Genomic DNA, 14,467 nt, shown 5'->3' on the forward strand with positions numbered 1-14,467 from the left:
ACTGACTTGCGATAGGTGTCCCAGAGCAGGCAGCAACGGGGCGTACCAGCCCAAAACCTGGAACGTGTCTGTCCATCCGCCTCAGCACCCGCGCAGAACCAAGGGGGGGGGGGGAAAGGGACGACAGAGATGACACTAAATCTACATTTCCCCGCGCAATCCTGTGCCCCGCGCAGAGCTCGGATCTCCCGAGGGAGGCAGCTATTGCCGCGCGTGGGTCGCACCTTTTACCCCCCCCCCCCCCAATTTTTTTAATCCCGTGGGACAGCGGTCGGTCCAAATGACAGAAGGCAGAGCAACCTCCGGCGGGCCGCGCTCGGTGTGCGGCTGTGGCCTGCGGGCTATTCCTGCACCAACTTAGCCGGAGTCCCCGCGGCCGCGGGGCGACGCGCCCCCTGCGCGGCCTCCGCTTGCCCGGGCTCGGCGGGGCTCGGGCCGCGCGCGCCCGTGGCCGTGGCCCGGCGGCGGAGGCCGCGTCGCGTCGCGGCGGGCGGAGGCGGGGGGCGGCGCGGGCCGCGCGGCGGGGCCGGCTGCACTGTCTCTTTAAGGGCGCTCCGTCTGGGGTGGCGCTTTCCTCCGCGAAGGCTCCTTTGATATTAATAGTGTTGGTGTCTTGAAACTGACGTAATGCGGGGAGACGGAGGTCCTGACAAGCGATAACAGTCCTGATAACGCGCCGGCCGCCCCGCGCTCCCAGGCCGCCGCCTCGCCGCCGGCGGGGCCGCCGCGCCGTGCCCCGGCCCGCGCCCCCCGCCCCGCCGCGCCCGCGCCCCCGCCCCGCACCGCCCGCCGGCGGCCGGCGGGCCCGTCGCCCCCTCCCCGCCGAGCGGGGCCGAGGGGGGAGGCAGCGGCGCCGCGGCCCCCCGCCCCCCCCCCCTCCCTCCCCGGCCACCGCCACATAATCCGCGGCCAACTCCGCCGGCAGCAGGAGACGGTTCATGGCTCACGCCGCGGCTCCACCATCTTCCAGGCTGCCGGGGCTGTTGCTGACGGTTAATCAACAGGTAAGGCGCGGGGGGGCGCGGGCGGGGGCGGCCCGGCGGCGGGGAGGGCGCCGCGGCCGGCGGGCCGGGAGGGGGCGGCGCGGCGGCGGGCGCGGGGGGGGGCCGCCGTGCGGGGCGGGGGCGCGGCGCCCGCGGCGGCGCGGCGTGTGCCCGGGGGGGGCAGCGCGGGTGCACCCCCCTGCCTAAAAATATATCCCCCCCCCAAAAAAAACCAACAACAAACCCACCACCCAACAAAAGCGGGGGGTGGGCATAATCACAGGGAGCGGGGGGCTGCTCGGATTTCACAGGCTTTTTTTGGTGCATCTTCCCCCCCCCCCCCCGGCGCCCCCCTTCCCCCCGCCGGTGGGTCAAAGCCATGTGCGATGGCTGGAAATTGGCGACTTCAAAACCGCGGTAGCCCCGCTGGAGTCGGGAGGGTCAAGTTCAGCGGCGGCGGCGGGCAGGGGGAGCAGCCCCCTGGCCCGGAGGCGGGGAGGGGAGCGGCGGCGGCGGCCGCGGCTCTGCCCTCCCCTCCGCGCCTCTCCGCGCCTTATCTCCGCGGCCGCCGATTCCCCGGCACCGGGGCGCTCCGGGGGGAGGGGAAGGGAGACGCGGGGGGTGGAAGTAGAAGACGAGCAAAGAGGGTTTGCATCCGATGAGCTGCAGTCGCACAGTCTTGCCGCTCCTGCCGCTGCTGGAAGTTTTAATGGGGATCATGACAAGCGGGGCACAGAGACACCATCATGAAGAGTAGTAAGTTTGGGAAAAACTTTTTTTTTCTTTTTTCTTTTTTTTTTCCTTCCCCTTTTCCTCCTCCTTGCCCGGGGACACACCGGGGGAGGCCGGGTGCGGAGCTGTGCTGCGCCGGGAGGGGGGCTCGGGGTCCCTCCCGGTCACATCGGGGGAAGAGGCGACATGGTGGTGGTGATTTTTTTTGTTTTGTTTTGATTTGTTTTTTTTGAAATCAGAGCGCAGAGAGACGTAAAACTTTTCCCTCTTAAAGGCGAAGCTCTGCTCTCAGCGCTGCGTCCCCACGCTCGGCTCTCCCCGGCCTGCCACAACTTTGTGGAGCGTCTCGCTTTCCCCCCCCCCCCCCCGCCTCGTCCTCGGGGGCTGCCGGCGGGGGGCTGCTCCCCGCTGTAGTTACCCGCCTGTTTGCTTTTCGGAAGGGAGGAATGAATGGAGCCGAGGCCGGGGATGGAGAGGCTGCGCGGAGGGTTGCGCGGCGATGGGCGCACCGCGCTCGGGGCAGCCGGGGTGGCCCGGGCCGGTGCCGGAGGGGGTCGGGCCCGGGGCGCTGCCCGCCGCCGCGCTGCCCTGGGGCGCGAACGGCTCCCTAAAGGGACTTGACATTTCGGGGGCTTTGTTTATCTGCCTCCCTGCTGCAAATCAGGGCGCTCAGACATCCCGGCACTCCTACGCGGTTTCTAGTGGGGCCCGCTACCCTCCTGTATATTTTATCTTTTTTCACAATCGGCTGCGTTTTCTGTCTGCAAATGGCAAAGTTCTCAAGTGCACTGACTGAGGTGTGGGGATAAGTGATGAGTTGGAGAGACGTCTCCCCTCCATCACTCCTTCCTCCGCCAGTGCGAGTACCTTGCCTGGCAGGGCTGGAGCCAGGGGCACCTCAGCATACTTGGGGAACCAAGGCGACAAATCCTCTCCGAGGGGGAAAATAGTCTCTAGTAAAAAAGAGTGTTAGCTATTATGCGGACCATGCTGCCTTCACTGCTTTTACAGCATGCAGCGCATTTTGAATGTTGATTGAAACAAACAATAATTTAATACGCTTCAGGTTTTATTTAATCGAGTTCAGTAAGTCTCTCAAGGAACCATCAAACTTCTTTGCCATTCAGGCAGTCTTCTTCAACTCCGCGACTGAATCCTATGGATGTTGGTGGCATCATGTTACTTTCCTGTTGGCTTTAGGAAAAGTTGAACATTTAGAGAAGACTGCCAGAGTTAAAAATGCAAGGGGCAGCAAAGGAAAGTAGTGGTAAGAGCCAGTTCCTGACGTGGACAAAATGAGAATAAAAGTTACAGTAGTCTTCTGAACTGCAGTTTGTGTTTGCCTCATGTTCACAATATGTGTGTTAGGTTAGACAGCTCTCTCAGATATTCCACCAGAGTGACATTTAAAAAAAGCACTCCAAAAGAGTGAGGATTTTTTTTTTCTTTTTTGCAAGTACTCTGGGTCTATGAGTAAATACAGGGTTTGTTTGAGAACATCAACTATTTCCTGTAAATTGTGATGCTGACAAGACTGTCTGGAAATGATATCAACACTTTGAAAGATTTTTTTTTTTCTTTTTTAACCACTGAATGAAAGTTTGTTAATAACATGGTCAAACCAAACAAGTGGAACCTTTCTCTGTAGAGAGGAAAAAAAAAAAAGACTTTTTCTTTTTTCCTCTTGAAAAATGTATACCTGCTTGAGGTTTGCCACATAGAATCAATAAAGTTGGAGTTCAGTAGTGCATCAATGCCTATATACAAGTTAATCAGACTGTTTGTGACAACAGAAGTCTGCTTCACCTTTTTAAGACTTAGAGAGATTAGATATGAGAAGACTAGTCAGTTCCTAATCTAGCCTGTTCTGTCTGATTATCGCTTTTTTTTTGTTATATATAATAACTTTTCTCTTTTTGAAACTTTGCATATATGTAGTGACAACAAAGTAAGTAAAGGGCAAAGTTGCATCAGCTTTTAAGTTTACATGTTTTGCCTGTGATCCTCTAAAACAGACTCTAAATAACACTGGGCAATCTTTGCGTGTGAGACTATGGCTTTATTTTTTTCTTTATTTCATAGTAATGTTAATAAAGGGAAAAAAAATGTAAATGACAACTTCAGAGATCTGAGACTTCTTTGGGCATCAAACGCTTACGATGCAGCCAGGTTATCCTCTTATATTTTTAATGCATTTTTAGCATAATTTATACAGTAGCTTTGTGGGTTGCTTTATGTTTTTATCGGTGATCGAGTAAATTCAGTAGTATTTTATGAACCCCTAGCAGGATTATTTTTCTGTCATGTGTTGTCTATCATTCGTAGTAAACTTCCCTAGTACACACTGTTACCATGCATGCTCTGGCTGCGTGTGAAGAATATTATTTTCACATATCATGATTGTGCATTAATAACAGCGTAGTACTAATTCTTGTGTGTGGAGTCGAGTGTCTGTGAGATGCAATGGTTGCTTGTTAAATCTCTGTATTTCAATCGTATTATATTTTAATGCTAGTTGACACATAGGGTTTTATATTTTCAAAGCATTGTGCAAACAATGACTAATTACTTTCTGTTCATGTGAATTACCTCTTTTACCACTTTATCAGGCAGTTGCTTTGAAACAAAACTATTTTACATTACAGTGTGAAAGAGTTAAAAAATTAGCTAAGACATTTAGGAAAAACCCAACATTTTAATTACAAACAGGCAACTCTGGGTATGTATTTAAATTATTCTTTTTATGTGGAACTTTCCCTCTAAGTTTGGGGGGGGGCATATGTATATGAATATTTATGTCTCTTACAAACTCTTGACAGTATTTTAATATAATAATCTATATAGAAACATTCTCAGATCTTAACTGCAGCCACACTGGCAGTATCGCTTTAATAAAGGTTTGTGGGTAACACCAAATATAACATTGTGAGAAAGTTTATGGTTAAATATTTTTGAACATGACAGGCTGGGAATCTGACAACCCTTTTTGTTAGGTGAAAGTAAAGTGGAAATAAATTACATTTTTAATACAGTTTCTGTTAAAGCGAACTGCCACCTGGTAGTAAAAATGTTGGCCTCGAACAGAAATATATTCTGATTAAGATATTCTAACTGGTGTGTAAAATGAAGCCATTCATTCAGTAAACTGACAACTTTCCAGTTGGTGTTTGCCCTTGCTTAATTTAGTTTCCTCAGCACAACTAGTGAGGTAGTCTGGGTCTGTTTTTGGCAGTCCTGAGCGACTGTAAACTCGGGTGTTTTTGTCCCAAATATTACACCTCACAAGTTAAAAAGCAATTGGTTAAAAAGAATAGCAGGCAGGTATGAGGGAAAAAAAAAGTTTCTTTTTTGTTTCTGAAACTTTCTAAAGTTCTTACCTAGTAAGAAAACAATGCTATTTTCAAATACTGGTGATTAATACTATAACCAGCATAGTCTGCACCCATCTATTGTATAAATACCATTGCCTGTTGACCTTTGGATACATTAATTACAGCATATCTGGTCTAGGTTCTACTATTTTTGTCTGTCCAGAAGATAAATAAAAGTGCCCTTTCCAGTCCTCCTGGAGAAGGAGAAGAACTTTTTTTCTTGGTACTGTCATGAATTATGGAGTTCTTTTTCCTACCCTGTGCCAGTGAAGTTCTCTTTTGACTAAAAAAGATAAGCCTGCACCCAAAGAGAGAGAGTATTTGATTACTTTACTTTAAGACTATTTTTGGTTCAGTTTTTATGGTAGGTGAAAAACTTTCTGGGCTTTGGTTTTTTTGGATTGTGTGTTTGCTAATTAAAAGAAAAAACACATAATGAGTTATATCAGATGATGTGAAGGATTAAAGTACAATTACACCATTAGATAGTAAATGTTTACAAGGGCAAGACACGTAACTACATTTTTCAGATTATGCTTATTATTCACTTCTTGATGTTGTTTTGCACCTAATCAATAAAGGGCCTTTGAGAACGCCGATCCTTAGTCAGTTGTATACGTGCCCAGAACATAAGAAACGCTGCTGGGGCAGAGGAGCGCGGGGGGGGGAGAGAAGCGGTGGCATATTATTCTGACTTCTTGTCATGCAGACCAAGGCTCAAATGAAGCAGGGAGCAGTGGGAGAATAACTACCATGGTCTGGATGTAAGTCCCCAGTGGACATTTTGTCACACCCCAAAAGTGTTGCACAACTGAACACCATTCCACTTGATGTGTTGTCCGGAGTCAGACGAGTCTCTGATTTGGCGTCATGGGGTTTAGAAGACTGTGATTTAGGTGAACTGGCATAGCTGCGTGTAAGAAACTTTGTTTAATAGCTCTCTATGTTTTATTCATGTTCTGTGCTATCGGTTTCTTATTTTCTAGTACCTTTAAAGTGGTTCTTTAAAATTTAATAATAACAGCACCAGTGGAAAATACATCTAAAATTTAATAGAAATTGCTAATCTTTCTATCAGTAATTTTTATTATGGTCCTGCCGCATTAACTACAGGATCTTACTCTGGCTGCGGATCTCTGTACGTGGATTTAGAGAAGCTGTAGAGAGAATATTCTTCGTTGCATTGCATAGCTGCCACGAGTGGCACTTCCGTAGGATGTTCCTACAGAACCCACTTGGTTCCATCCCGTAAAGTTCGGTGGGGCTTTTCCATGCTTGTAGGGGATGTGTGCGAGTACAGCAGCTACAATAGGATTATTTCTGCCATGAAAAGAGAATTATATTGAATCACAAGGTTTAGTCCTAATAGTTACTAATAGTCCTAATTTTTACTTTCTTAGCTGCAGTTCACATATGTCTAATTTCTCGTAAGTCTGCTTTCTTTCCAGGCTCAGATTGATTTTTTTTTTTTTTCTCTTAAATTGATTTTAAAATATTTAATTTTTAAAATGTTACTAGCCCTTTAAAAACCTGTAATAAATGCTTTACAAGTGGCTAGACACCTTCCCTGGTGGTTTAATTTATACAAGCAGGAAACTTTCTCTCTTTCTTTCTCTCTCTCTTTCTTGTTTTCTTTAAACCAACTGACGTAATGCCAAACTTTGCTTTAAAAGAACAGACAGAAGTAATTGGTAGCTTTTAACTTTTAATAATGTTCTGGATTGGTTTTAGTGGCCAAACTGCCATTTTTTTAAAATTCAAGTAAAAACGGGCTTGTGGCCTGAGGAAGAAAGGCCCTGTTGATGCAGTTATTTTTATTCTTGTTTTTCAATCTGTTATTAAAAATCTTTCCTGCTGAGCTCTGCTGGATTTCTCCAATTGCTCTTTGTGATGGCTGGTGCATTTCAGGTTACGGTAACTTAAACTGTTTTCTGATTTTTTTTAAATTTTTTTTTCCCATGGGCATTTTGAGATGCTTTATCCTTTTTCTTTTTTTGGGTTGATTCCCCCCCTCCCCCCCCTTCTTTCTTGCCCAGCACCCAAAGCCTTCTTTTGGAGAAACAATTTATTTTGATTCAGAGAGGACTAATATGTTAAACATACCTTTGGTGGCAGTTCAGTGAATATTATTTTCCTGGTATGAGAGCGTTTTACACCTGTTAGTGACACTGATTGGGAAGATACTCGCTGCCCATTGCAGAAGACGAGAGATTCTATCTTGCAGAGCTGCCACTTTCTGAGCGCTCTCCACCTCATATTTTAAAACTAACCAGATTTTAAAATAGGTTTAGTAATAGTCTCTGGCGATCTATATCTATTTGTATTAAGCTGATATTAGAAACAAGAAAACCCAACAAAACATTTGTGTGTTGGTTTTTTTTTTTTAAATTAACTATATTTAAGAAAAGACAGCGGACTGGATTTTCTTTTCTTTCCTAATTTCTTTATTTTGCTTAGAGTTTTCTCGCTTGTTTCCTTAATTTCTCTTCTACGCCTGCTGGGGTTTTGAACACAAGCAAACTTTCTACGGTAAAAGACGGAGTTGGGCAATAGACTTTCTTGACGAAGTTGACGTCAGGACGACTTCATAAGTTGGCAAGTAGGGAAATCGTTCAAAGACCAAGTTGGCTTGTGCCAGTTTTCCCTTCCTTTAGGGGAGACACTCCACCCAGTAGGAGGTTACCCCACCCAATGTGGAGAGCTATAATTCAGTGGCAACACTTTAAATGTCAATCCTCCCTAGGGTTTAAACCCCAGACTTGTCTTGCCTCAATCTTTATATTTAATCTAACATTCAATCTGTTGAAGTAACATCTCATCTTCATAAGCACTTTTTGGGCCTGATCCTGCAATTCTCATTCTTGAAAAATACTCATTGACGTCAGGGGGACTTTTGCATTCAGTAAAGGCTGCAGGATTGGCCTCTGCAGAGTTGTGTGTGTCTGTGTCTGTCTGTAAGTAAGGTTGTGTCTGCTTGATGAATATTGTATAATCTGTGTTGTTAAGGATGAAATTGTAAAATGCTTCCTTTGTATTCTTAAAAATCTGAAGAAGTCCTGGAGTCGTAATGCTGTAAAACAGATTTTCCTCAATAAGTGAAGTGTATTTATTTTTATTTAGTGTTTTCTCAGATTAACATATGAGTTTAAAAAGGTTCTGACCCTGAAGAATTAATTCAATGCGTTTGTACCATTTCTATATATTTCTCTATATCATGCTCTAGACATATTTTTGAATGCTGCTTTTGGCAATTTTTTTCATGTCCAATGGAAAATGAACACGACAGCCTGTAGCTTAGTGCCCACAGCAACCCTTGGGGTACTTGGATAATACTGAGAACTCCCAAGGAAAAATTTAGTTTTGGGGTATTCTCAAAGTCAACATGTAATTTTTATAGGTACATTTTACTTCATCATGGCATCTGCTCTCGAGCATCCTTTTCAGATCCCCCCCTTACATTTAGCGAAGCTGACAATGCAGGAGGAAATATATAATTTGATATCGTAAAAATATTATAGAAAAAGCACTGATGTGTTCATCTCTCTGCATTTTGAAAATATGCCAGCATTTTTAGTTTACTAATATATCTGAAAAAAAGAAAGTCCATAAAAGATGACGTTAAAAATCATCAATGCGCTTATGTTTCTCAGCAAGATTTACTTAAACAATATGCTTCAGTTTTGCCTCAAACCATTTCAAGCCACCTCTGGTCCAAGAATGTACCAGTTCTTGGTTCCTGGAAGATTAAGCATGACAGTTTCTATTATATAATGAACAGCAGTATTGTTTGAACAAAGGTAACATATTTTGATTTGTGTACTTTTTTTTGGCAGCTGGCACTAGTGTAGGTCTAAAATGAGTGGTGATCTAACAGTGTAAATATCTGAATGTTCTTGAAACACACAGTATAGATGTAATGTGTTTAAATCATTGAATCTATCTATCTATATTATATAGAATGTGTATGTATGTGTATATACAAAGCCGTAAATGGTGTGTTCTGCTATCTGTAGCCTTCAAATGTGTATCCTTTGGGTATTCCTGACCTACTTTGCAAAGTCTGCAAGTCTAAAATACATACTGAAACTTAAAAAATTAAACATACAGCTTGGTGGTTCACAAAAAGAAGCAGGGGTGAATTTTTGCTAGTAGTTAATTAAAAAAAAAAAAAAATACTGTGCCTAGGCAGATACCTTGTAGACTGCTTTTGGATATCCCAGTGACTTTACTGGGATTATTTTAAAAAACAAATTCTCAACTGATCTAAAAAAGTTTGAAGTAGATACTGAAGTGAAGTATTGCCTAAAATTCCTATGTGCAGATGTGGTTTAATGTTTAATGGAAGTTAAATGAGTTAGGATAAAGCAGTTTTCTTCGGGGGTAGAAGGTTTTCAGTGCTTCCAAAGTATGATTCTTTTTAACTTTCTCACACGCAGCTCTTCAAGCAAATGCTGCGATTTATGTGGAACATCATCCAAAACTTACTATGCAGATGAAACATTGCTTCATAAATTCAGTTAATGAAAGATACCTCCAATTTCGGCTTCCTCATCTGAGCATAGTTTGCTTTTCTATTTAGCATTCTTATTTTTAGGTGTATTAAATGTACTCATCAGACGTTCTCCAGCTGCAGTTACAGAGTATAAACCGAAAATGCAATACATGCTGACCGTTGCCGAGCTTTCTCCTGCATGCATAGATATGGACACGCACGCACACACACAATTAATAAAGTAAACCTTGCCCCAAATACCTGAGGCAAAACCTTGTGAAAATAGATTAGCCTTACCATGTGCCTTGCAGGTAAACAGTGTCTGACTCTGCTAGAGAGAAGGGAGAGGAGAGCCCAGCTCCCGAGCGGAGGCTGCCTGCCCGCACCGCCCTGGCACCCAGCTCGGGATGCTCGGCCTGGGGGCTGTCAGAAAACATCCCTCATCTCATTTCAGCTGTCCCAGTGGTAGCAAGGAAAGAAACAGTGACTCGGGTCTCCCATCTACTGTATATATTGTTTTCTTTCTGTGGCCTGCTACAGATATCTGAAATTTATGCCATCTAATTAGTCTCCTTCCACATTCTTCAGATCTGGAGTTTTCTTTAGAACTAAACTCTATTTGCATGTTACATCTTTCATGAAAAAAAAAATATAATGGATTAAATTAATCCTGTAGTAGTTGTTTGAGCGTACTGTAGGAATGTAAATAATTTTGTGGCATTGAGCTCATATTTCCAGTCTTATGGGGGGGTAAGATCTGAAGTTATCAACAACATATATCTGAGTCATTCAGCTACAATAAATCTTCTAACAAATACCCACCCTTTGCACACCCAGAGATACTCTCCAAGACTGTTGAAATTCTGCACACACCTGTATCTTACGTGTCAGTCCATAAGCATGTATAGTAGATGTATCTTCAACTACAGTCAGAAAGTATGTTAAGCTGCAGCAGTAGCAATCCAAGTACTCCATGGACAAAACGTTTGATTGCCACTTGATTGCTGCTGGCTGTATGGCCTTCAAGGTTGTCTTCTCCCTGGAAAAGGTCCCGCAGAATCGTTAATTGAAAAGAAATGTGGGGTATGGGTCTGCCTCCAGCTCTGCCACAGTTCAGGATAGAAAGCATTAAGCGCTTCATCTATATCAGGTCAGCAGTGATCATGCATAATCCACTTTTATCTAGGTATCATTCTGTCATATGTAAGGTATGCTCTGCCTTGTCTCTGTTACTCTGCCTCTCCGTTTCTCCCTCACACATTTTGGTCTCTCTTTGGCTGCTATATGCACATACATACATTCTAAAAATACATGGAAATGAAAGTCCATCTGTGTTGCATAATTTTTTTACAAAAACACCAGTGTTTGTATTGTTCTTTCTCTGAGCCCTTAATGAGTTTAAAGAATTTAATGTGACTTAATGAGTGTTCTTATTCTATTTCTGACACAGAGACTAATGAGGGAAAAGTAGAACAAATTGAAAACCAACTTTTACTTGTGGTTAGTTTCATGATGTCATCAAATGCAGGATATTGCAACTCCTGGAAAAGTTTACAAATCTAGGCAAGAATCCATTTTGCATCACTGCTCTTCAGTTGTTTACGACATGAAGTGTGCTAGTGAGAGAATGAAGTTTAGCATAACTGGATTTTTTTTTTTTTTAAGCGTTTGGGCTGGTTTGATTTTTAGGCAAATGATTTTTGTGAAAGTGAATCTAACCTGCTTTGCCTGGTAACTTGGCAGAAACTTAGGTGTGACCAAAGATTGGTTAAACCCCTCTGGTTATGGCCCTGATCTCCCCCTGTACTTGCAAGGGACAAAACTGCTGCTAACTTCATCTCGAGCGAGATCTGATCCTCGTCGGGAAGCATCCTAATTACGTTGCAGCTTAATGAGTGGGAACTGTGGTTTTGGGGGATCCATGTTGCACTTTCTTACAGTTTGCTACTTTAAAGCAGTTTCCCTGGACTCAGGACACAGTAACGACATTTTGTAAGACTCCATCTTGCATTTTTCCTGCCCTGCTTTGGGTGGTCAAGCAGTATTTCACTGCCCTTCAGTGCGAGCACGGTTCGGTCTGTCATCTTTAAAAGCGATTCTTTTGGTTTGAAATCGGTTCGCTTCCCAAAAGGTATGAAAAGAAAAAGCAGGTTTAGGTAGTGCACCTGCTTCTGAGCTCTGCTGCTGCTCACTGGCTTCGCAGCCACGCTTTCCGCGCGTTCCTCACCAACTGCTGTCTTCAAGGCTCGCAGAAATAGCAGTGGAGTGACTGAAGCTCCAGTATTACACTTGTGTCCATGTAAGCAGGCTATAACGCCCTCGTCAAGCCGTATGCCGTGCCGTGGGCATCAGGGTATTTTTCACAGGCCAAGGGAAGCAGTGACTTTCATCGTCCACAGAATGTGCTTTTGATATAACCAAACTGCAAAAAGTCACAGCATCGTAAATAAAACACTTTTCTGTACCACCTGATTTTTTTTTTTTTAAGCAATTGTTAGTATTTTTAACAGTATATTTTAACAGATAAATGGCACAGTGGTGTGATTGCTTAGGTTGGCACTTACCCTTGGCTCTTCTGCTGATGCTCAACATATCATGGCTGAAGTGTGATGGATTTTATTGCTTTGCATTTTATTTTTTTGCAATTAGTTGTTGGTTTCATGCTGTTGACTGCAACATGAAATAGTTCAAATAAATTAATAAGAATTTGAATTGGAAATAGGGGCATTTTTAAACAACTTTCTTAGGCATTATCATGCAAACAGAAAGAGTAAGTTGTTTGGTTGGTTTTTATGTATGTATGTGTGTTTGTGGTTTGTTTTTTTCTTAATGAAGGTTTTCATAATTTGGTAGTTCAGCAAACATGAGTATGTCCTGAAAATATTTCTCACAGATGGCAGGTCGGAGTCGATAGCTTTTAGGTAGACAGTTTTGTTAAAACATACGGAGTCTAGAGCTGAAAAAACTGTTTCCTGGAGTCTTAAAACCATTGGAAAGTAAGATTTATTGGACCTTAAATATCCCAGTGGTGCAAATTTATTTGGTGTTCATGGCAGTCTCAGCTTAACTTTCCTTAGAGATTTGCTGTGGTACTGCATTATCTAAAGAACATTTAAAATGAGTTTGTCTAGCTGTTTTTTCTTCCCTCGTTTCTCAATTTTTATTTGTGCATGTGAAAATCTTTACTAACAAAGATGATCTGGCAGCTGTGCAAAGCATTTTACCTGAATGGGACAAAATTAAAAATCTGAAAAGCTGGCATTTTAAAAGATTTTTGTTTCAGTAGTGGAGTGTGACAGTGGGTAGTTGTCAATGGGAAGGAGCTTAAAAAATAGTCACAGGAGAAAGAAAAAGCAGCTGTGGAATTTATTTTACTGGGTGAAAGGACACTCATGGTTAAGCAAGCTTTACCTTCTTGGGTTTTCAGAATTTATTGCCCAAAAGACACATGCCTGAATAGAAAGAGAACTAGGATATTGTAAAATCCACTATGACATGAAGTGCTCTTACTGCATATGAATACAATTTATTTACTTTTTCTCTCCAGCAAACTGTGACTTCCTTTGTCTTGTCAGAAGGAATTTCAGATGAAACCTTACCAGAGTAATGCTGCCATAAACCCCACACTCCTCAGTTGTAGCTGCGTGCAGCGCGATACGGTCCGTAGTAGTTTTCACCACGCTACTGTGCTGCTTTCAGTCAGGATCGGGACTGCACTGACTTTACTTGTGCAGAAAAAGTACATTTTCTTAGAAAATGCACTACATGAAAGAAGGAAGGGCAAGGAGAGCGGAGAGAGCGCTCTGATATATGAGCTGAGATTATGGATGTTGTAATGCCATTTATTGTAGGATACTATAGAAAAATCACATTGGGACCAAAGTTCCCGTGGATTACCATGCAATATTTATTACCATTTTCCTGCGTTTTCCCTGGTTAGGATCTAATCCTTCAGTGTCTGGAGCTGCGTGGAGTTAAGAATTTGTCCATTCAGAGAGGAAAATCTTGCCAGCTATGGGATTTCACTATTTTACTACCTGTATTTATTTATTCCCCCCTTAAAATTTCCCAGAGCGAGGGGGTTGAGGCTGAAAGGCCGAGACGGGGGATAGGTAAGCTGAGGGAATAGCAGGGGCACGTATCTGCCCAGTAAATAGTATTTACTGATTACTGTTTACTGTCAAGACGATTACTGCAGTTGTGTTTCTGTGAAGCAACCCGCACGCAGCCAGTGCAAAGGAATGAAGTGAAGTCGTGTGCAATTCTGAGGTGACTAAAAGATTTGCTTGTGACATACTTCCAGCAAAAGCCATTTTTGGTTGCCCAGTACCCTCCCCAAACACTATAATTTTGTGAGTGACACATCTGATTATGAGCAGCCATCAAAACGCTTATAGGCATCTTGCTTGGAAGAAGAATGTGCTTGAATTAAATATTTGCAGGTCAGAGAAATACGTTGATTTGTTCTTTTAATTTGTTCTTCAGCTTCCTGCCCTTTTTCAATTTGTTCGATAGTTATTCAATTTTGGAGTTTATTTAAAAGAGATGATAAAGTATATGCGTTTGCATTCCTTACTTGGGCAGAGCTTCCATTTGCTTCCTTGGGAGAGCTGCGCTGAGCAAGAGCTGCTGCCTGCTTTGCCTTGCAGTGGAGAGGATGTGGTTAGTACAGGGGTCCCCTCATCCTCAAAGCTTACTGTGATGAGCTCTTTGCTTCCTGGGGAAGAGATTTTCAATCTCATTTTCAATCCCTTCTTTCAAGTTCTAGTGAACAGTATGAACAGTCTTATTAGAGCTGGCAGTGAGGAAAAGGAGTGGAATCTGGGCACATCTCACCTCTGTGTTAGGGGGACCAAGGTATAAAAAGCCTCTGCCGAGCTTGCCTGGTA

At 43.5% G+C, this 14,467-nt stretch overlaps 1 protein-coding gene across 4 annotated transcripts in view; it reads left to right on the top strand.

The window, feature by feature from the left end:
• Positions 1–880: 880 nt before the first annotated feature.
• Positions 881–14,467, top strand: part of TRPS1 (transcriptional repressor GATA binding 1) — a 215,607-nt gene continuing 202,020 nt past the window's right edge. For 3 of the 4 annotated variants that reach the window (XM_054817084.1, XM_054817091.1, XM_054817090.1), the window contains exon 1: positions 1,381–1,739. Coding sequence is in view for 1 of the 4 variants with exons in the window: in XM_054817090.1 (XP_054673065.1) it covers positions 1,730–1,739 (10 nt within the window). In the remaining 3 variants the exon portion in view is untranslated. Of the gene's footprint in view, positions 1,005–1,380; positions 1,740–14,467 lie in introns of those variants that run through there. The other variant, XM_054817085.1, reaches the window with a different exon arrangement.

This window comes from Grus americana, chromosome 2, assembly GCF_028858705.1.
Source record: "Grus americana isolate bGruAme1 chromosome 2, bGruAme1.mat, whole genome shotgun sequence".
NCBI lineage: Eukaryota > Metazoa > Chordata > Aves > Gruiformes > Gruidae > Grus > Grus americana.